Source organism: Amblyomma americanum, chromosome 8 (genome assembly GCF_052857255.1).
Source record: "Amblyomma americanum isolate KBUSLIRL-KWMA chromosome 8, ASM5285725v1, whole genome shotgun sequence".
Taxonomy (NCBI): domain Eukaryota; kingdom Metazoa; phylum Arthropoda; class Arachnida; order Ixodida; family Ixodidae; genus Amblyomma; species Amblyomma americanum.
In genome coordinates this window covers 63,020,722-63,044,395 of record NC_135504.1, presented here as the reverse complement: position 1 = coordinate 63,044,395, position 23,674 = coordinate 63,020,722, and the positions used below count along the sequence as shown (strand labels likewise).

The 23,674-nt window shown below is 49.0% G+C and overlaps 1 protein-coding gene across 1 annotated transcript; it reads left to right on the top strand.

Annotated features, from left to right (window-relative positions):
• The first annotated feature begins 2,894 nt into the window (after positions 1 to 2,894).
• LOC144101781 (pseudouridine-5'-phosphatase-like) lies at positions 2,895 to 22,340 on the top strand. The gene is made up of 4 exons (XM_077634987.1): positions 2,895 to 2,968; positions 17,794 to 18,012; positions 20,716 to 20,948; positions 22,079 to 22,340. The coding sequence occupies exons 1-4, from the start codon at positions 2,908 to 2,910 to the stop codon at positions 22,271 to 22,273; spliced, it is 708 nt and encodes a 235-aa protein (XP_077491113.1). The 5' UTR covers positions 2,895 to 2,907; the 3' UTR covers positions 22,274 to 22,340.
• The last annotated feature ends 1,334 nt before the right edge of the window (positions 22,341 to 23,674 follow it).

The window sequence follows — 23,674 nt, the reverse complement described above, 5'->3', positions numbered from 1 at the left end:
GTATCCAGCTTCTTTGGGTCACTATAGCCACGAGGGAAACCCCGGCAACATTGCCCGCCTCGCAGCCCGAGCCATTACAAGCTGGGCGGAAGGAGAGCCTCATCCAATGGACCCAGACGAAATGACATTGAGCTACGGGGATCGCCTCTGCCGGCAAAGGAAAGAGAGCGGAATATAACCATCTCCATATCGGACTGAGCAGTTAGAAATAACACTGCAGATGAGAACTCAGACGAGAAGCGTGCTTAATCCTTGGAGACTAGCGGCTGTGCTCAAGGATGACAGTGCGTCAAAATGTAAATACTGTTCACTGCTTCAAGCAGGACAGGAACATATCCTGTGGGGATGCGGCCGTAATCCGCCCCCAAAGGAGCTCATGCGAATAGCGCATTCACCAGAAGAGTGGGCGATTTAAGGCATCGATGGATTGAATACGATAAACAAACCAGGCTAGCGAAATGGTCTGCAAAGATTGCTCCCCGGCCCCTGGGTCCTGATCTAGCCTCCCCTAGCCTGGCCTCGTCCCCATCCCCCTCCCCTCCGGACAATAAACTCTCGATCCTCCGTTCACCGCGGTGCCGCGGCGAGAATTCTGCTGCACCCGACTGCATAGTTTCTCGCCGAATTCAGGCAATGTTGGATTATTTATAGAAAAACGCAGACTACCATAAGCTACCTTGAGGTCGGTGGCTGAGTCCAAATAGGCCAGTAGTTTGAGCAGTATAATTTTTTTTATTGCACAATACACATGCGATGACGTCGGCCAAAAAGTAACGCACAATCCGCTGTAGTTGGGTAATCAGCCGTAGGGAAATAAAAGTTACGTCACTTGTTCGAACAGAAACGTGTTTCTACTGTATGCTCTTCAGTGACATGTTTTAAAAACGTTTCTGAGAGAAATTTTTTCAGACATTGTTCCGGGGTTTCGCACTGTTGAAATGCGTGTCGCTCTTCCGTCCGAGCGGCGTCAGTGATGATATGGAATAATAATAATAATTGGTTTTGGGGGAAGGGAAATGGCGCAGTATCTGTCTCATATATCGTTGGACACCTGAACCGCGCCGTAAGGGTAGGGTAAAGGAGGGAGTGAAAGAAGAAAGAGAGAAATAGGTGTCGTAGTGGAGGGCTCGGGAATAATTTCGACCACCTGGAGATCTTTAACGTGCACTGGATTGATGATATGGAATGTTGCGCTTCTCAGCGTAATGACGCAGAAACGTGGTTCACTTCGACTAGGGACGCAGCAAGCTCACAGGCCTCTGTCGTTGATTTGTACGTGAGTGAAGCTCTTACCAGTTCTGTGCTTCAACTAGGCCGGCGGAAGAAGTGCTTCGTGCTGTGTTGTGCACTGTCATTCCACGGACGGGGTCCATTTCAAGAATGCGGTCGACATCATCTTTAATCAATCTGAGAAAGTGTTACGGCAAAACTGCAAAGAATTTCATGCTTACATTTGCTGTCGATGACGAAAGAGTGCGATTTTTTCAAGAGGAGCACTAGTGAAGAAATAGACACAGCGTCACAAACCGCCGTTAGAGGTCTGCAGCTGCGTTACCCGTTCCTAGAGCAAGGGTGAGCAACGCAGGCGGCATGCTCTCCGAAAAGATGATGGAATACCAGGGAATGCATCGGGCAGGTTCCGTGAATGGCCGCGGAAATGAGGATTGCCCGCGGGACAAGGAGCGGTTGCTTCTTGAACGACAGAGAGTTTTAGCATAGCGTTGCCTTATATGCCGCTTCTCTGAACCGCTACCAGCGCATGCGCACATTGCCCCTAGCGGCCAGCTCTGCTCTGCTCAGAGGAATTCATTTTGGATGATGACGTTTGTCAGATTTGTCAACGCCTTTTCTGATGGGAATAAAAGTTGCCCAATCAATCAATCAATCAATCAATCAATCAATCAATCAATCGATCAATCAATCTAAGACAACCAAAACAATAGTTCACGCACACACGAGAGAGGAAGAAGACATTCTTTATGCTATCGTTTTTTTCTGGGTGAGCAATATATCAATAGGTTTTCATGGTCTTTTGTTTTGCTGGATCATGGCCCTCCGCGTTGGCTTAGTGGTTATGGCGTTCTCCTGCTTAGCATGAGGTAACGGGATCCAATCTCGTTTAAATGCGTTTGAATGGAGGCGAAATCTCAAAACGCCCATATGTTTTGCGATATAAGTACACGTTAAATCAGTCCTGAAGGCCGGAATTAATTGCGCAGCCTTCCACTACGGTGTTGTTGTTGTTAGCCTATCAAAAGATGGCACATACCCACACTGGGCGATTGGCCAAGAATCGGGTGGCTGTTCACCTGAACGCAGCTAATAAAAAGGTAAAGCACGTGGGAGCGCAACACCGGTGAATTCTTCATCTACATAAAAGGGATGAGAGTTTTGATTTCAGAATTGTAAGAATAATAATAAAGAGAGGGATTAAATAATAATGATCAAGTCAAAATGTAATAACTCGGTGACTCCTTATCACCTTCTTCTTTTACTTCCTCTTTATTCCTTCCGTCACGATGTCTTTCGGCTGTCCAGCGAGTTTGAGTCTCTTACTGTGTATTTGCTGTCCTCATTGCCAATTATGGCTATTTTCTGGATCATAAGTTGTCTGCGCTGTTTTCTTGTTTTTAGATGCACAGTCTCTCTTCATGCTCTGCAACACGTACCTGGTGATGCGCACCAAGAAAAAGGGTGTATTCAACCAAACTGAAAAGCGCACTTTTTTTTTTTGCATCCGCACAGCAAATGTGCTACGCGACAAAACTTTCTACAGCGGAATCTAACGGAAACTGACTTGTATTGAGGCCGCATTTAAATCGCGACAAAGAAGACGTGTTCTCGCGAGGGAGCTATATACCTGGGGTGAAGAAGAAGAAGAAGAAGGGTGCCGCTGGGGTTCGGGCCATGGCCACGACTTTCAAGCCGGTGACGCACGTGATTTTCGACCTCGACGGCGTGATTTTGGGTGAGCCAGGATCTGAGAATCATATTCAGCCTGCGTCCGACTTTCCTGTCACTTCTCTCGGCAGCAAAGTGACGTCAGCATACGTGCACTTTTAATCCACGCCCAGCAGAGGATGTGCCGTAGGCTAAGCGTGGGTACGTATCTGCTTTGAGCCCCCTGAACTTCGGTCGAGCTTTTCATGTGGGTTAAGCTGGTATCTGTGGCTGCCTTTCGTTTTTTGATGTGGTTTCGTTTTAGACATGTCCATATCCTGTAAGCCCCACTCTAGAACGTGAACACATACTGGGCGATAACCGCCTGTGCGTTTTCACAACCAAGAACACCATGTTGACCGCTGACGTATCGCTGTCATCTGCTGTACCACTTCGGTACTATACGATAGTCAGTAAATGCCTTTTTTTGGTCGTTCAACCGAAATGATAATACGTGCAATTGTTTTAACTGTATACGAGTTGTGACGACACCAGTTACTGGACGGATTTTGGAAAAAGTACAGTCAACAATAATGCTTATTTTTCTGTGGAGGGGGGCGGGGGTAAGGACTCGAGTGATTTACAGGCGGATTAACTCATTGTAGTGCCGCTCGAGCTGCATGCGTGATGGCAAGGCGATGTTTTTCTTTGCTTGTATACGGCTATATGTTGGCGGTTGAAAGCAAGCGCATGGAGCTGAGGGACATGATTCTTAGGTCGCCTACGTAAACGTATAAGGGACCTTAGCTCACGGAAAGGGTGCGAGATCAGCGACTACAATGTGGACTGAAATGATTGTTGTTTGTTTGTTTATGGGGGTTTATCGTCCCAAAGCGACTCAGGCTATGAGAGACGCCGTAGTGAAGGGCTCCGGAAATTTCGACCACCTGGGGTTCTTTAACGTGCACTGACATCGCACAGCACACGGGCCTCTAGAATTTCGCCTCCATCGAAATTCGACCGCCGCGGCCGGGATCGAGCCCGCGTCTTTCGGGCCAGCAGCCGAGCACCATAACCACTCAGCCACCGCGGCGGCATGGACTGAAATGAGTAAATATGGTAGTGCACTGGGTCTACTTGGAGCGCTTCCAGTGGTTCGGCTGTGTGCACTGGTGTATCATTGCAACGTAGATCCCTCACGTGGGCAATAATAAAAACAGCAAGCAGGAACACTTGTACCCGATAACTACGGGCACATGACGCCTAAAATAGTTCGTCTCTTCCAAAAAGCGATGACATCAAAATTTCACCTACTGTAGACCCGCCGCGGTGGCTCAGTGGTTAGGGCACTCGGCTACTGATCCGGAGTTCCCGCGTTCGAACCCCACCGCGGAGGCTGCGTTTCGATGGAGCCGAAACGCGACGGCTCCCGTGTGCTGTGCGATGTCAGCGCACGTTAAAGATACCGAGGTGGCCGAAATTATTCATGAGCCCTCCACTATGGCAACTCTTTCTTCTTTCACTCCCTCCTTTATCCCTTCCCTTACGACGCGGTTCAGGTGTCCGCCGGCCCCGCCGCGGTGGCTCAGTGGTTAGGGCGCTCGACTACTGATCCGGAGTTCCCGGGTTCGAACCCGACCGCAGCGGCTGCGTTTTTATGGAGGAAAAACGCTAAGGCGCCCGTGTGCTGTGCGATGTCAGTGCACGTTAAAGATCCCCAGGCGGTCGAAATTATTCCGGAGCCCTCCACTACGGCACCTATTCTTCCTTTCTTCTTTCACTCCCTCCTTTATCCCTTCCCTTACGGCGCGGTTCAGGTGTCCAAAGATATATGAGACAGATACTGCGCCATTTCCTTTCCCCAAAAACCAATTATTATTATTATTATTAGTGTCCGCCGATAAATGAGACAGATACTGCGCCATTTCCTTTCTCCAAAACCAATTTAGCTTCCACTCTCTTCGTTTTTCCACAGAAATGTGTGCATTGATAGCGATTGATGGCCATATAGTAATGCGTAATACATAAGTATAGAACACGCTATATCTTTTTATTAACAAAAGCTTTTGCTGTTGTGTGTTGGGTTTTATGGCACATAGGCAGCTAAGGCCATCATGCGCCAAACTCAAGGTGTAGAATTGGCTTTCTGTAGAATGTTTACGAATATCAAAAAATGCCGATGGCGTAGATGACCTAAAAACATTGTGCTGCCTAGTAAAAGAAGAGAAGAAATTTGGAAATCGCTAATGGTAAAAGCCTTAAAGAGGGTCAGTCAGCCTTAGCGGTATCCTTGGCTAGGCAAGGATCCTGAGGCTCCCAACCAATCAAATAAAAAGCCTCAGCCTACTTCTCAGGAATGAGAAAGTGGCTGAGGTGTATCATGTAATAAAGGGAACCAGTGGTTCAAGAATTACAGTTTTTCGATGGTAATGGTTTTTTGGGGAAAGGAAATGGCGCAGTATCTGTCTCATATATCTTTGGACACCTGAACCGCGCCGTAAGGGAAGGGATAAAGGAGGAAGTGAAAGAAGAAAGGAATAGGTGCCGTAGTGGAGGGCTCCGGAATAATTTCGACCACCTGAGGATCTTTAACGTGCACTGACATCGCACAGCACACGGGCGCCTTAGCGTTTTTCCTCCATAAAAACGCAGCCGCCGCGGTCGGGTTCGAACCCGGGAACTCCGGATCAGTAGTCGAGCGCCCTAACCACTGAGCCACCGCGGCGGGGCAATTCGAGGACGCCCGCTGCTTTTAAAAAGCTAAAAACGGAGGGTATGTTAACAATGGCATTATCAGCTAAGAGCAATGTTGGGTGAAAAGGAATGTATTCATGATAAAATTGAGTGAAGTACTTTTTTCTTAGTTTTTCTAGTTTCACACATGAGAATAAAATGTGGTTAACAGTAAGTTCTTCTCCGCATTCCTCGCAACCAGGTTTATCTTGTTTTGTTAGCAGGAAGTTGTGCGTGAGGTGCGTGTGGCCAATTCGCAGACGGCATAAAACCACTTCTTTAAAACGTTCTTGGTGCACACATGACTTAAATTCACCCCGAACTGGTTTTACAAAGTGCAGTTTATTATTCACTTCGCTGTTCCAACGCGACTGCCATTTTTGTCTTAATTTCTATTAAACTAATTTCATGCAGTCGTTAAAGGGTATATCTACTTTTTTTATTTCCTGGCCCCGAGCTTGAGCGGCACACAAATCTGCTCTCTCATTTCCTTTTATTCCGACGTGGCTCGGGACCCAGCAGAGTTTAATGTTTTGTCCTCGAGCTGTTGCTGTTACTATGTTGTGTATGATGTCCCCAAGTATGGGAGTGGTTGCGTTTCTAGAGTGGAGGGCTGTAAGTACACTTAAAGAGTCTGTGTAAATAATAGTGTTTTTGAGGTTCTCGTTTAGGCCCCGCCGCGGTGGCTCAGTGGTTAGGGCGCTCGACTACTGATATGGAGTTCCCGCGTTCGAACCCGACCGCGGCGGCTGCGTTTTTATGGAGGAAAAACGCTAAGGCGCCCGTGTGCTGTGCGATGTCAGTGCACGTTGAAGATCCCCAGGTGGTCGAAATTATTCCGGAGCCCTCCACTACGGCACCTATTCTTCCTTTCTTCTTTCACTCCCTCCTATATCCCTTTCCTTACGGCGCGGTTCAGGTGTCCAAAGATATATGAGACAGATACTGCGCCGTTTCCTTTCCCCAAAAACCAATTATTATTATTATTATTATTATTCTCGTTTAGTATTTTTTTGTTGCCACACATACTGCGTAACATTCTGCGCTGAAGATGGATGCGCACTGTGGAAGTCGCATTGCTGTCTCCGAATTTCCTCGCACCACTGCGCTTCCTACGTAAACATTCGTTTTTGAACCGTCAGTGTAAAAGTTCGTAAAACTACTGTATTTTTCTTCGAGTGCAAGGAATTCCTGTACTATATGTTGTTTTGGAGTTTGTTTTTTTTTTTGAACTGCGTAAGGGTAAAATCACAGATTGCCGGAAAATTGTGCCATGGAGGCAGTGGAGCTCGTCTTCGAGCAATGGCAGGTAATGTGTCCAGTACGCCGAGGTTTTGACACATCTCTTCAAAACGCAGGAGGAGTGGCCTGATAGCTTGTGGTTTGTTGTTAAAAAGTGTTCTTGATGGGCACTTTGTGACTATGGGGTAACATAGGTGTTTGGGAAGCGAACGGATTTTTAAAACGTACGAGCAAGTGAGCATGGTTCTTCGGTCCTCGAGTGACGGTTCGTTGGTTTCTACATAAAGACTGTTAATGGGTGATGTCCTGTAAGAACCAGTGGAGAGACGCAAACCCAAGTTATGCACTGTATCTAGTCGTTTAAGGTATGATGGTCTCGCTGATCCATACACTATACATCCATAATCAAGGGTAGAGCGTACTACAGAGCGGTAAATTTTTAGAAGGCATGTCCTGTCGGCACCCCAATGTTTTCGTGACAGTACTTTGAGTATGTTGAGGGATCGGGAGGCTTTCTTTTTCAGTGCATTTATATGAGGCAGGAAAGTGAGCTTTTTGTCAAAGGTTACGCCTAGGAATTTGTGCTCATTTTTCACCGGTAGCTGTGTTTTGTTCAGGTGTATAAATGGGTCGGCCTGTAAGCCTCGCTTAATAGAGAAAAGAATGGCCACGGTTTTCTGTGTGGAAAACCGGAAACCGTTCTTGTCTGCCCAGGTCACCAGTTTATCCATTGTCAGCTGTATTTGTCTCTCGCATGTTACCAGGTTTGAGGATGTGCAGGCTATTTGCAGATCGTCAACATAGACGGAATACATAATGGCCTTCGGTATTACTTTGGCTATGGAATTTACTTTTATAACAAACAATGTCGTGCTCAAAATACACCCCTGAGGAACCCCGTTCTCTTGAACGAAGCCCCTGGACAGGGTTGATCCTAGGCGCACTTGAAATGAGCGGTCGGAAAGGAAGTCCTTCAGGCAGTTCAACATCCTGAATCGACTGAATTTGGTTTTGCATGTTAGTTTCCAATGCCTGAAATTGCGCTTGTATTTTGGTATCCAGGGCCTGAATCTGGGTCTGAATGTTGGTCTCCAGTTTATGGCAGACTTCCTCCAGCGTAATTTCGGGTTGTGCGCCGTCCAACGATTTTCTCTTGCTGGGTGATGGTAGGGATTTCTCCACCACCATCGTACTCTCCTGGGTATTATGTGGAGGTTTTTCGGCTTCCTGTCGTTTCCTATCTATCTGGATCTTAAGCGTCAGCTGCTTCCTAAGTTCCGCGTTTTCATTTTGAAGGGCCGTAACCGCCCCGGTTAATTTTTCCACCATGCGTTTAAGTTGTAAGATGTCCTCAGACCCACCGGGTGGATGAGTATGGGAGACCTTATCTACAAAGCTCACCCTCTTGTGGTCATCCGGCACGTTGGTCTTGTCCGTGGGCGGCGTTGACCCTTGCTGATGACACTCAGAGCGTCCCTCGATTTTGGGCCGGGCTCCGATGTTCCATTTGTTGCCAGTGTTGTCCCGCCCCCTGGAAGCGGAGCGCTTGCGAGAGCTGGAGTGGCCCCTGGAGCTGGAACGACCCCGGGAGCCGGAACGACCCCGGGAACTGGAACGACCCTGGGAGCTGGAAGGGCCCTTGCAGCTGAGGCGGTCCCGGGAACCCGAGCGACCTCGGGAGTTGGAGCGTCCCGTGGACTGGCCGTGACCACCAGAGCCTGTCCCCGACACCAGGCGCGGGAAGGAGTCCTGTCGCATGTGAAATCCCCCTTCTGCCCTGGTTCTTGGTCTGCTCTGTCGTCCAGATGCGTTGTTCTCGCTGTCTGTTGTTGCCTTGCTCTCATTGTCTTGCGTTCGTTCCTTCCACTGTCGCTTCTTAATTATGTGCGGGGTTCTGTACAGTTCCCGGCACTTCCTGTCTCCGAGTATGTGCCCTTTCCCACATAGGGCACACTTTGGGTCACAAGTATGTTCCCGAGGGGGGTTGCTCATACCACATCCTCGGCACTTAATGTTGTCTGGGTTCGGGCATACGTCGGCTCGATGTCCGAGTTGGCCACATGTCACACAGACCTCATATTTTTTCTTGTAGAGATGGCAGCGGAGCGGCATACCTCCATAATAAATCCAGTGCGGCACTGTCTCATCTTCAAAGAGTAACAACACGCTGCGAGACTCACGCCCAAGTCTCCTGACTCCCATCACCTCCGGGTTACGCGAGCACTTCAACATATCTTGAATGAGTTCCACGGTGTGCGAGACCGGAATTCCATGTATAACTCCTTTCCCACAGCCGTCAGGAGTAGCCAGGTAGACGAACGCGTCAACGCGTCCCTTTGGCGTTGGAATGGAGCCGATTTTCAGGTACCTTTGCATCCTCTCCTGGCTGTCAGTGCCTATGAGAATCGAGTTTTGCTTGTGGTTGACGAGCACGACATCTTCCTTAACTTCCGCCGGTTTAAAACCTGCCGCTATCTTCACCGCGTCCGCCACTGTTGCGTCAGTGCGTTCCATGATCAGTTTGAGACCCCCTTTCGGTCTGAGCACTATTTTATGAAGCTCGGGGGAGAGGCGCGTCTGAGCTATTTCAACGCCGGAAGTCTTCGCGACCACCGGGATACCACTCTTTCGGCAAGTGCAGCCCTCTTTTGCAATTTCTACAGACTTTTGGACTCACGCCACCCGGCCAGGCTGCTAAGCCTAACCTGGTGAGCGGCTCTTCGAGCCGCCCGCCGAGCGGACGCACAGGCTGGCTTGTCGCGGTGTAGCTCAGCTGCGCCATGTCTCGCATGGAAGTAACTGTGGAAGGAGAGAGTATCCAGCCTGAAGAGCTCCACTCACAAGTAGGTTGGTTTAAGGTTAATTATTCCAAAGCCAAGGCCCTCTCGAAGACAGGGGAGGGAGAGCAAGCTGGCGACCCGACCCGAGATGGGAGGCGAGACAAAGCTTCAGCGCACATAATGGCGATAAAGAGAGAGGGAAGGAAGCTGGCGAGGCAATCTGTTGGCACGCAGCAGACGCGCCTCTCCCCCGAGCTTCATAAAATAGTGCTCAGACCGAAAGGGGGTCTCAAACTGATCATGGAACGCACTGACGCAACAGTGGCGGACGCGGTGAAGATAGCGGCAGGTTTTAAACCGGCGGAAGTTAAGGAAGATGTCGTGCTCGTCAACCACAAGCAAAACTCGATTCTCATAGGCACTGACAGCCAGGAGAGGATGCAAAGGTACCTGAAAATCGGCTCCATTCCAACGCCAAAGGGACGCGTTGACGCGTTCGTCTACCTGGCTACTCCTGACGGCTGTGGGAAAGGAGTTATACATGGAATTCCGGTCTCGCACACCGTGGAACTCATTCAAGATATGTTGAAGTGCTCGCGTAACCCGGAGGTGATGGGAGTCAGGAGACTTGGGCGTGAGTCTCGCAGCGTGTTGTTACTCTTTGAAGATGAGACAGTGCCGCACTGGATTTATTATGGAGGTATGCCGCTACGCTGCCATCTCTACAAGAAAAAATATGAGGTCTGTGTGACATGTGGCCAACTCGGACATCGAGCCGACGTATGCCCGAACCCAGACAACATTAAGTGCCGAGGATGTGGTATGAGCAACCCCCCTCGGGAACATACTTGTGACCCAAAGTGTGCCCTATGTGGGAAAGGGCACATACTCGGAGACAGGAAGTGCCGGGAACTGTACAGAACCCCGCACATAATTAAGAAGCGACAGTGGAAGGAACGAACGCAAGACAATGAGAGCAAGGCAACAACAGACAGCGAGAACAACGCATCTGGACGACAGAGCAGACCAAGAACCAGGGCAGAAGGGGGATTTCACATGCGACAGGACTCCTTCCCGCGCCTGGTGTCGGGGACAGGCTCTGGTGGTCACGGCCAGTCCACGGGACGCTCCAACCCCCGAGGTCGCTCGGGTTCCCGGGACCGCCTCAGCTGCAAGGGCCCTTCCAGCTCCCAGGGTCGTTCCAGTTCCCGGGGTCGTTCCGGCTCCCGGGGTCGTTCCAGCTCCAGGGGCCACTCCAGCTCTCGCAAGCGCTCCGCTTCCAGGGGGCGGGACAACACTGGCAACAAATGGAACATCGGAGCCCGGCCCAAAATCGAGGGACGCTCTGAGTGTCATCAGCAAGGGTGAACGCCGCCCACGGACAAGACCAACGTGCCGGATGACCACAAGAGGGTGAGCTTTGTAGATAAGGTCTCCCATACTCATCCACCCGGTGGGTCTGAGGACATCTTACAACTTAAACGCATGGTGGAAAAATTAACCGGGGCGGTTACGGCCCTTCAAAATGAAAACGCGGAACTTAGGAAGCAGCTGGCGCTTAAGATCCAGATAGATAGGAAACGACAGGAAGCCGAAAAACCTCCACATAATACCCAGGAGAGTACGATGGTGGTGGAGAAATCCCTACCATCACCCAGCAAGAGAAAATCGTTGGAGGGCGCACAACCCGAAATTACGCTGGAGGAAGTCTGCCATAAACTGGAGACCAACATTCAGACCCAGATTCAGGCCCTGGATACCAAAATACAAGCGCAATTTCAGGCATTGGAAACTAACATGCAAAACCAAATTCAGTCGATTCTCTCCGCAATACAGGGACTTACAGACGTAACACAAGGACACAGGAATGAGCTCTTAGCCATCAATATATGGCAGCAAACTGTGGAACATACCATTCAGCAAATTCAACATGGCCATATACACAAAGAATAACAACTACTTGCTGTGGCAATGGAACTGCCGGGGGTATCGGCGCAAAAGGCCGATCCTCCAGCAGCTCCTTGCGTCTCTGAAGGTCCACCCAGAGGTTATCGCCCTCCAGGAGACTGGAGGCGCGTCAAAATTAATTGGTTATCAAGCTTTTAACGCCACAGGCGACAAACCTAATGTTACCACATTCGTTAGAAGGAACATTACGGCCATTGAACATGACACGGGCATCCGCCACATAGAGCACGTCCTCGTCGAACTTATTCCGGCCACAAAGACTCAACGCAGTCTTTTCATTCTGAATATTTATAGCACTCCAAGTCAAAAGAAAGTTAAATTCGACTCCCTCTTCAGGAAAGTGATGCGTATGGGCAACAAGCACGCACTGGTTATTCTAGGTGACTTCAATGCCCACCACCCTGCGTGGGGCTACCCGCGGCCCTGTTCGAAGGGGAGAGAGCTATGGCTAGACATACAGCAAATGGGCTTCACCCTGCTCACGGATCCTCTTACCCCCACAAGAATGGGTAACAGCGTGTGCGCTGACACGTCCCCAGACCTCACCCTGGTGAAGAATGCGGGTACAGCTAATTGGTCCAACTCCTTGCTAAACCTAGGCAGTGACCATTACATACTTGTCACGGAAACTGACGTTGGCCCTGCCAAGCGCCAAACGCGCTCCCCGCATATTATCGAATGGGACGCTTTCCGCGACGCTCGTAACCAGGACGGGAGAAAGGCAGAAATCACAAACATAGAACAATGGGCGGAGGAACTCCGCAGGGACGCCAAGAATGCGACTAAAACGCTCGACGACAACGCGGAACTTGAAGTACTAGACAGCCGCCTTCTTCATATGTGGGAGGCTAAAGCTAGTATGGAAAAGCGATTAAAGAGACAAAAGTGGAATCGCAATCTCAGAAGACGCCTAGCGCGCCACAACAAAGAGATTGAGGCATATGCACTTAGACTCTGCGATCAGAACTGGGAAACAATGTGCGACCAGCTTGAGGGCAATATCGGCCTCGCCAAAACATGGAACCTCCTTCGGCACCTCCTCGATCCAGAAGGTAGCAAATTAACACAGCGACAAAATTTACAGAAATTAGGTTATAAATTTGAAGGTTCGGAGCAGGAACTCCTCGATGCAATTCGTTGTCGATATATAGGCTCCGCCACCAAAACTACCTTACCGCGCTATGAGGGTAAATCCAACAGCGACCTAGACGCCCCTATTCACGAATTCGAGGTTCGAGCAGACATACTAAAACTGAAAACCAAATCAGCCCCCGGACCCGATGGTGTAACCAACAAAATGCTTAGAAACCTAGATGACAAATCTATAACGGCGCTGACCAATTTCATGCAAGAATGCTGGGAGAAGGGTGAGATTCCCCAACAATGGAAAACCGCTAAGGTAATTTTCATACCTAAGCCAGGGAAACCGCTCAATCTAGAAAATCTAAGGCCTATATCCCTCACCTCTTGCGTTGGAAAACTGATGGAACATGTCATACAAACGCGACTAAATAATTTCATGGAAGACAACGACTTATACCCCCATTCGATGATAGGTTTTAGATCGCATTTGTCCACGCAAGATGTCATGATACAGCTCACACATGACATATTAGACACTAAGTCGCTGGATGCGAAAGTAATAGTGGGACTTGATCTCACTAAAGCTTTCGATAATGTAAAACACGAGGCGATACTAGAAAACCTGGCTCTTTTAAACGTCGGGGAGCGCACATACAACTACATTGCCAATTTCCTTTCGGACAGGATAGCGCGCATCCACTTTGGTGAAAGTCAGTCTCAAGACATACACTTGGGCAGCATAGGCACCCCTCAGGGTTCGGTACTTTCCCCTATTCTCTTCAACGTGGCCATGATACGGCTCCCGAAGAGACTGGAGGGGATAGATGGCTTGAATTTCTGCATGTATGCGGACGATATCACCATGTGGATGACCCGTGGCCACGACGCGCACATCGAAAGTACGCTACAGAAGGCCATAAATGAGGTCGAAAACTATGTCAGCCGTAGGGGCTTGCAATGCTCGCCGCAGAAGTCTGAACTTCTTTTTTATAGACCTCTGCATCAAAGACAAACTAGAACCATCCCTAACATCAAATTACAAACTCAAGGGGCGGAGATTCCTCATGTTGAAAAAATCAGAATTTTAGGAATGATTATACAAAGCAACGGGTATAACGGTGATGCAATAACTAAGATGGAAAACTGCGCGCAACAAACTATGCGGCTCATACAGCGGATTGCCAACAGAAGACACGGCATGAAAGAGCATAATCTCCTACGGCTGGTACAGGCGTTCGTAGTAAGCCGTATCTCGTATGCTGCCCCCTTCCTTGATCTTAAAGTTTCAGAAAAGGAAAAAATAAATGGAATTATCAGGCGATGCACGAAACAAGCTCTAGGATTGCCCATCCGTACATCCACTCACCGCCTCCTAGAGCTGGGAATGCATAATACCCTGGAAGAAATTACGGAAGCAGTGAGAACGTCCCAAATCGAACGCTTAGCCGGGACCACAACCGGCAGGGCCATTCTAGAAAAACTCAATCTTAGCCGAGATAACAGAACAACCGCCAAAGTTGACATGCTCGGAAAAATTCGAGACAATATAGTTGTACCCCCATTACCCAGGAATATGCATCCTATTCATCACTCAGTGCGCCGGGCCAAGCGGGCAGAGGCGCTAGAGAAACGCTTCCGCTCCTACAAAGACGAGGACGTGGTCTACGTGGATGCCGCTGAGTATGGTAAGAACACGATGACCGTCGCGGTCGTCAATAATAAACAACTCCTCAAAATAAGTGCCTCCATACTCTCGGGTAACCCAGAGACTGCAGAGGAAGCTGCCATAGCACTGGCTTGTGTAGGCACAAAAGCGAGATACATCATCAGTGACTCCAAAGTTGCCATACTAAATTTCAGCAGGGGCCGGGTCTCCCCTCTTACGAATACAATTCTAAGCCGTCATGTAATAGACCGGAAAATTACGCTAGTCTGGACACCAGCACATGCATCCCTGCCTGGTAATGAGACGGCCCACGAGTTCGCCCGAGGCTTTTCTTTCCGGGCGGACCCGAGCGAGGTGGTCTTTACAGACAGGGATCGCATGGTGACCTACAGAGAAATTACACAACACTATCGTTTGCAACGAGCTAGACTTCCTCCAGCGGATAGATCCTTGTCCAGATACCAAGCCATCAACTGGCGCCGGTTACAAACTTACACATTTCCAAACCCGGCCCTCTGGAGTCTTATGTACCCAGGGCAATTTTCAGAAAAATGCGCGAACTGCGAACTTAGGGCCACCTTGGACCACATACTATGGGAATGTCCTCATGCTCCCCGGGAGGGACGAGGTATTAACACAAAAGATCAATGGGAGACCTTACTACTGAGCTCCGACCCGGCGACTCAGTTACAACTCGTCCGACTGGCCGAAGCCGCCGCCGAGAGTCAAGACCTTTCGGCCGTCGTCTAGGCGGGTAGCCCTCTGGCTACCCTCTTTCTGTTGGATATTAAAAGTTTTCCTATCCTATCCTATCAACATCCTGCCACGGATGCCAAGATCTGCTAAGTCACGAAGGATGCCGAACCTCCAGGTGGTGTCGTATGCTTTCTCGAGGTCAAAAAAGACGGCAAGACCGTGCTGTCTGTGTATAAAAGCCTCTCGGACAGTATTTTCCAGGCGAGTTAAGTGGTCTGTTGTTGAGCATGCTTTCTTAAAACCGCACTGATGGATGTCAATAAGTTCTAGAGATTCAAGCAGAAAAGTTAGTCTTTTATTCAGCACACTTTCGAATGATTTGGCAAGGCAGCTGGTAAGGGCTATCGGCCTGTAACTAGTAGGGGATGTTGGTTGTTTTCCAGGTTTCAGGAATGGTACAATAACTGCTTTCTTCCAGGCTTTCGGCAATCTTCCTAGCACCCACACTTGGTTAAAAAACTTCAAGAGCGCCTCCACAGATGGCTGGGAAAGATGTGCTAGCATTTCGTAATGTATATTGTCAGGGCCAGGTGCTGTCTTTTTTCCGGCCGAGAGAACTTCGTTTATTTCTTGGAGTGTTATTAAGCCATTGTACGGTTCTCTTGTGCAACCTGTTGTTGGAAGTTTATGTTTCTCCACTGCATGTTTATGCTTTAAAAATGTTTCTGTGTAGTGTGAAGAACTAGAAATGTTTGAGAAATGTTCTCCCAAGATGTTTGCCTGTTCCTTTGTCTGTGTCCATTTGTCTGTGTACCTGGAGCTGTTAAGAAATGAATTGTGTAAGGAGAAAAGCTTCCGTTAAACTTGTGGACTTGTTCCCACATTTTTTTGGACGTAACTGAACTATTTATGCATGATACGTAGCTTCTCCATGATGTTCTTTCGGCATTTCGGCGGATGTACCGAGCTTTTGCTCTCGTCTTTTTAAAGTTGACGAGGTTCTCCTGAGTTGGGTATCTTTGAAAAACTCCCCAAGCTTTATTTTGCTTCTTTTTTGCATCCCGGCATTCCTGCGTGTACCATACCTTGTTGTTTTGTCGTACTATTCCTGACGATTGAGGAATAGCTTGGCACGCAGCATCAATAATGCAGCTTGTAAAAATTTCATTCAGTTTGTCAACGTTAAGACTGTTTGAAAATAATTTCTCTAGGCTAGCCTTTTCTCTAAATAGTTGCCAGTCGGCTAGGTGTAGTTTCCAACGGCGTGGTTTACTAGGGATGACTGATGGTGGCGATGAAAAGTTAATCACTACCGGAAGATGATCGCTTCCGTACGGGTTATCGAGAACATACCACTTAAAATCGGTAAAAACGTAAGAAGAGCTAAAAGGTAAATCTATGCAACTCATTTTTCCTGAGGCTGGAGAGCAATATGTGGGTTTGCCTGTATTGAGTAGGCAAACGTTATTGCACAGAATAAAATCTTCTAATATACGGCCCCTAGTGTCTGTCTGTTCACCCCCCAGAAAGGGGAGTGTGCATTAAAATCCCCAACTACCAGATATGGCTCTGGTAGCTGATTAAAAAGTGATTCTAGGTCATGGAGTGTTACTGTGAGGTGTGGCTGAAGGTATACTGAACATATGGTAATTGTTTTAAAGCTAATGACGGTGACTGCAATGACTTCATAATTCGTCTGCAGCTGGATTTCACGTGTTGCAACACCGCTCTTAACAACGACAGCAACACCTCCAGAGAGCCTATCTGCCTGCTCACGGTCACGGCGAAAGACTTTATAATTTTAAAAATATTTTTTTGTAAAGGTCCCAAACTGGTCTCCTGAAGGCACAGTGCTACAGGAGACATAGAGCGTAAGAGATCTGTTGCATCGCTGCAGTTATTAAAAATTCCACGGCAGTTCCAGTGGATAAGGAGCGCCATGATTATTTTAAGGAGGAGTGTTTTGAGACCTCAGGTCCCTCCTTGTTGAGGGCCTGTTATCGTGGTTTTTTCTTTTTTCCGGTCAAGAGAGCCCGTCGCCGTTGCGACCGAGGCGAGCTTTGACTTGTATCCATCGCCTCCATGGAGGCGCTGGAGTTCCGCGGGGAACCCGTGGGCAGGGGGGTGGTAGATTTCTCCCGAACGGGGGGGGGGGGGGGGGGCACGAAATGATCCAAGTAGCCGCTGTGCCATAAAACATCAAACATCATCGTCGTCATCATCAAGCAAGACGGATCAATCGCCTTGCACGTGCCAGCCAGGTGCAAGACGCTTGACCACCAAGTCCACAATAGGTGAACGCCATTGATAGGAGCGCCTTCTTTGACGAGTGCTTCCCACTACTCAGTTGACCCGACAATAGTTACCGCTCGCTGTCAATGCGCATGCTCAGATGGACCGAGCGGCGAGGTGCGCTCGCACCAGGCCATTCGGGGTCACTCGTGCATGCGGCATTGGCGACTGGAGGAAGCGGCATTCGGTAGCGGTATGCGGTAACTCTATATAGATTTAGCATAGCGTTACCGTACACCGCTACCCGCAGCCGTCACCGGCTCACGTGCAGATGGCTCCGTGTAACCCCAAGAGGCTGGGTACATTTGCGCATGCGCTGCAGGCGACTCTAGGTGGCTGAATACGGCAACGCAGGGCTAGAACACACAATGGCAAGCTAGTAGCGTAGTACGGGTGACGGCACTTGTTGCTTGCAAGTGGCTGAGTGCAGCGCTTCCGCATCGCACCTCGCAGACACGGAGAAGCTTCACGAGAATGCGGTGCAGTCCATCGCCGACCGTTACGGCAAGAAGTACACGTGGGAGCTGAAGCTGCAGATCATGGGCACCACGGGCGTCGACTCCGCGCGCACCGTGATCGAGGCCCTGGGGCTGCCGCTCAGCGTCGAAGACTACCTGGCCGACCTGGGACGCATCTACGCCGAGAAGTACCCGCACGTCGACCTCGTGCCCGGTGAGTACCCTCGTACCCAATCTTCATCTAAGAGAGCGAACATTGTATCCAGCAGCAAGTAGTGGCGCTTTTATTTACATTTACCAAGCACCAAGCACACCACTGACGGACTGTGTCTGAAGGTCTTGTACGACGACGATTACATCAGAGACGTTTTGTGGGCTCGACGGCGTCGTTGAGCACGACAGAAATGTCACTGACGTGCAGGTTGCAACTGAGCTGGTTGCTGCATGACTCGGATAGAATCAGCTGAGCATATGGCAGGCAGATACGGGAGACACTCCACAAGATTGAACTGGCGTCTTTTCTGTGTGCATGTCCATGTGTTCAGCTGACTCCACCAGTATTATGCACCACCCAGTCTTGTGTTAGGCTCCTATGTGCCTGTGTATGTATGCAGCTGATCCCATAGGAGAACCTATTCATATCCATACAATGGGATCACTCTGACACCGTCTGACCAATAGGAATTAGAGAAGAACCGAGCGAGGTTTGTGTCCAGGACGAACGTTGATGCCCGTGGTGCTCAGGTGGGGCACAGTTCGAGGCAGCCCACGGGACACGGTCCCAGCTGACGCAGAAGTTGGGTGGGAGTTTGCAGAGGGTGGACAACTGTGAAGTTAGGTCTTGAGGCAGTGCGAAAGACCAGTTTTATTGCCGTCTGCCATATAGAGGGCAATGCAGAGGCCTGGGTCCTCTGTGTCGGCCCTGTATCGAAGATGGTAAATTTCAGGGATGAATGCACTTGCTTACACACGCCGTAGAGTAATACAACGGATGTCAAAAGTTTAAAGAGCCGTATTAAGAGGCATGACTGGGAGAGTAAATCAACAAGCATGCCGCATGCCATCTTGACGCGAATCCCACAGACGCGAAAAATCGCCATTCGTCGGTGCTTTCTCGTATGGCGAGCTCATGCTCATTACGTGTGAACTATGTCATTTAAGTTTGAACAAATGCAACGAGGATGCGAAATAAGGAACTCCTTCGTCGTAGCTCTCTGTACGCCCGTGGTTTTTCTGAATATGACGGTAGGCTGTGTTATCAGTTGTTTTTGTTTGGGAACCGCTCGTAGATAACACGAGACAACCCGTGATGAATGCCACTGAAATGAGGAGAAATAAGTAAATTCTTAGGTGATCCTCTCAGGAGAAGCACAGGCTATAGTCATTCGATACTTATCAGCGCCTTTAAATGTTATTCGAGGTTACGCATGAAGTTTTTTCGAACTTTCAATGGATGCCCGCACTCACTGGGAAAAAAGAAATGAAGATAATTAGTCACATGCATAGGGGAATCCCTCAATGTGCAGTAAATTTGTAATAAGGGAGCAAATGACTCATTGGCATCCACTCAAGCGCAGCCATACGGCTACAGAGGAAAGCTGTACAGCTTCGACAGAAACTTCGCAGTTAAAGAAAGATTCCACCTGGTCCAGAGTTCGAAGCCGGGACCACCGCTTCACCGGAGTAGTCGCTCAAGCAACTTGAGCTAACCGCGGCTTTTTTTTTAATAACCTGAGCTAACCGGAACGGCTAGCATATGGCAGGGTGAGAGCGAATTGATCAATAACTCGAAGTGGGAACAGCGTTGGTCAAATGTTTAGGGGAATCGCCCAATGTGGAGTAAATTTGTAACAAGGGAGCAAATTTGGTTCCTTATTACAAATGAAGATAATTGATAAACTTACGGGGGGGAGGGGGAGGTTTTATCTATTGCTCACCCGTTTGGTCCTCGTCTAATGGTGATGAAAGACAGCTTTACTGGCATAGGAGGATTTGTATTCCGATGAATTTTGCGTGAAGTAATGGCCATAAATTGGAGATGCTTGCACTTTCCACAGTTTAGCTAGTTCGCTGTATTTCAGTTGTGTACTGTTGCAGATCAAGAAACGAACCTGATGTGCGCTGACTCTACACTAAGAAAAGGAAAAACTGAAAGCTGCGTTTTTCAACATTGAATAGTTTAATTTTCCAAACAATATGTTGGACTGCATTTTTGTTCCATGCTCGAGCATAACAAACCGAGCAGTTTTCTGTCTATACAAGTAGAACGAACAGCAGATGTGGCCCCAACAAACATACCCCACATAATTTAGAGGTGCGTTGAGGAGGTTTTAGCGCTAGAGGTCGAAAATACGTAATAAGCGATAAAACTGAGATGCATTAGTAATGCCTCATTTACCAGATCCACGTCACTCTTTGATGTAGTCCCAAACAGCAGCGACGAGCTCCTCCAACAAGGACACTAGTAGCTACATGCTGCCGTAGATAACAGGTGACTGTTGATGACGCCAACAACTGTGCACAGGACGTTACAATTCTGCTCTCAGCAAGTTAGCAGCAGCTTGATTTTGGTTCGTTTGTCAAAGTGAAGCAAGGTCGCCACTGCTGAGCTTGCTGAAAGCCAACTAAACACCGCTGGTACTCAGGCTGGTACTGAAAGCTTACTTTCTTAGAAGTCTTTTTGGGATTGACTGCGTCGCCACACCTCTAAAACACTCAAAGAGTGACCGTTACTCCCTATAGAGGGTAACTGTAAAGGGAGCCAAAGGTAGTCTGTCCATGAACTGACCAATCGTCGCGAAGGCTAAATGGTGCGCTTAGTGCCACTTCACCTTCTTTGTAGTTAAGGGCAGAGCTACAGCCATCGTCCGCAAGACTGCCTATGACTGAGGGCGATGCTGGGACTTCTCAAATGCAGGCGTCGACCGCCTAGTGCGCCATCTGCACGCGAGCGGCGTCCCTATGGCCATAGCCACCAGCTCGAAGCGCGTCTCCTTCATGGTGAAGACGGCTCGACACAAGGAGCTGCTGGCGCTATTCCACCACGTGGTGTGCTCGGGCGAGAACCCCGAGGTGAAGCGGGGAAAGCCGCACCCGGACATCTTCCTCGTGGCAGCGTCCAAGTTCGACGGCAATCCGCCGCCAGAGAAGGCGCGTAGATACCTCAACCGCCTGCACTTCGCACCGTTACATTTTTTCTTTGCTTTTTTAAAATGGGATAGCCTTAGAGCTGTCGTCACACCAAAACCCCGCGGATGCCCAGTGTTACAAATCAGCTGATTAGTGGAGAGCGGTCACGTTACCTTGTGACGTCATCACAACCTGCCCACCGTGGAAGGTGGCAACCTGTCCATCAAATTCTGAGCACCCTACCCACTGTGGGTGGCAGGTGTCAGTGAAATTAACGATTACAGGAGAGAGTTCACATGACACTGTGACGTCATCACAACCAGCCCTCCGGGTTGTGAGCAATCAAGTTTCTAGACAGGAGCCTAGGCAAAGAATCGAAATCAAAATGAGAAAAAAATGTAATATATAAGCACCATCACAACGTTGCGATACCTGCTACTGCAGCTTAATAAAACGCTGCTGATTTGGTCAAGATTCTAAACCTGCTACCTTTATTGAGTGAGGAAAATGACGGGTCTGGCTAAGGCGACGCTCTAGTTCTCTCATTAGTGGTACTTACATTTTACTAATGTTTATGCTCAAGCAATGGAAGCAGGATGGCAGAGAAGTGAAATGGTGAATGCTTTGCAGGAAAGAAAACAGCAACAAGTGCGATGTGAGTAGCGGATGTTACTTGGTGCACACGAAAATGACGATGCTCTGTGTTTGTACATGGCTTCAAATGCTTTATGGCATGCTAATATGAAGACCACTCTATGCTTAATGAAAAATTTGATTGTCACGCTTGGTGTTAGTTACTATAGTTGAATGCAACTCAAGAACGAATGTGCTTTTCCTTGTCATGGGATCCCCTTCCAGCCAATGGCGTCGGCCGTTTCTCATGAGCCTGCCAGATGTAAGGAGCCACCAGTTGAAAGGAGATAGTGCCCTCCTTCCGTGGTCCGGGATAGTCCACTCCCTGCATTGTCACGCTGGCAGGGTCACGAGAATCGACCGACGCCATTGGCTGGAAGGGCGTCCTTTGACGGGGAAAAGCCGCCGCGTTCTGGAGTTGCATCCAACTGCAATAACAGCAGAGAGCAGTTTTGCTCGCAGACTGGCGGCTCAAGAGGGCACTGTTTTGCTTAACACCGCATTCGTTTTGATTCCAGGTGCTGGTGTTCGAGGATGCGCCCAAGGGCGTGACCGCTGGTCTCGCCGCGGGTATGCAGGTCGTCATGCTTCCCGACCCGCGCATGGACCAGGAGAACAGACGTCGGGCGACGCTGTGCATCGACTCGATGGCGGACTTCAAGCCGGAGCTATTTGGAATGCCGCCCTTCAAAGACTCCGCCACAAAGAGCTAGCACCGGCGACCACGTCCAGAAGAGTTGTGCGGACAATCCTAAGGGCTGCGCTTTCCCGTCTTCTCTTTGAGAGCATTATCTTCTGCTTCACGAAGTTTATCCTACACGTGGATTTCGAATACAAGTGTTCTTGCTGATATATTTATAATGCGCGCCTTAGTGACGTAGGCCTAAGTGTCTTATGTTGTGTCGCTATTGTGGAAAAAATCGCGGCCACCTGAGGTTGCAGACAATGATGCGATCACCGTGGTGAAATGGGTTAAAAACAGCTTGGTTTAAAAGCCCTGTATTCTGATGGTGAGGACCAGTTAGCGAATTGGACGAAGCTCTGGTTCTTGGCCTTAGTGACTGCGGTGAAATTGCGTAAGGGATGTGTATCTTACAAAGGCACTCTATAGTATACGCCGTTCATCTTATTGGTTCCATTTTTTAGCGTTTGATGTATAAAATACGCAAATAATAATAAAGTTGTGAAATCGAAAATCTGTAGACGACGATGTTCACAACTGGGTGCTCAAAAAAGTTTTTCTTGCTGAGGTTTATGCGCACATGGCAAGTAACCGCGTTTAGGTTACACGGGAAATGTTAGAGCCAGGTCTGACGATTATTTTCTAGTAAGAGTGCAACAGATGGTTAATTGCTCTTAAACGACACGGTTGGAATGGCCTATCAAGGCTTAGTAATTAACCAGACACATCCTTCTGGAACACCTAATTGAGGGGGGGGGGGGCGGAATGAAAAATTAGGCAAGCCTGTTTGTGTCGCGCGAACTGAACCATTTTATACCCGTAACTTTCTGTCCATTGGCGAAATATTGTAGAAGAATAATTACTGCTTTAAAGAATATGCTTCCAATATAAATTTATTCTGGCTACCCGAATCTTATCAAATGAAATCTCGATAGCGTAAGTCTCGCGGTAATGCTGGGCCGGCGTAAGCCTATCGAAGGGATGAACAATAAGAACGTCCGATTTGAAACCGAGTGGTGGCTAGTACCACCATGCTTTGTATTTTACAGCGAAAAGCTGTTTCAGCGAGCTCACCCACACCGGAAGTTCAGCCCCGTCACCGGCACGCTCTCGCTCTGCCGTTCAGTGCGTCTTAACGAGAAGGACCGGACGTCGCAGTAACCGACACCTCGACAGAGGCTGTCGCCGTAAATTAGCCGCAGTCGTGACATCGGCCAAGTCGGCGTGACTCCGTATCTGTGGACGGCAGCACATCAGCCGAGTCGGCCGATACCACTCAAGTGTCCTGCGTTATAGGCTCAGCTCTTCGCGGCACAAGTCATGGTGGACGAGATGGCTTCGATGCTGCAGTGGCCCACTTTCGGGCTGCTCTTCCACGCTTGTCCAATGACGTAGGTGACGTAGGCCCGGAAGTGTTTGATGTGCTCTGGGA

Coding starts and splice junctions, on each gene's coding strand:
- LOC144101781 (XM_077634987.1), top strand. CDS start 2,908: ATGGCCACGACTTTCAAGCCGGTGACGCACGTGATTTTCGACCTCGAC. Junction 18,013..20,715: donor GCACGTCGACCTCGTGCCCG/GTGAGTACCCTC, acceptor TCTCAAATGCAG/GCGTCGACCGCCTAGTGCGC. Junction 20,949..22,078: donor GCAATCCGCCGCCAGAGAAG/GCGCGTAGATAC, acceptor TTTTGATTCCAG/GTGCTGGTGTTCGAGGATGC.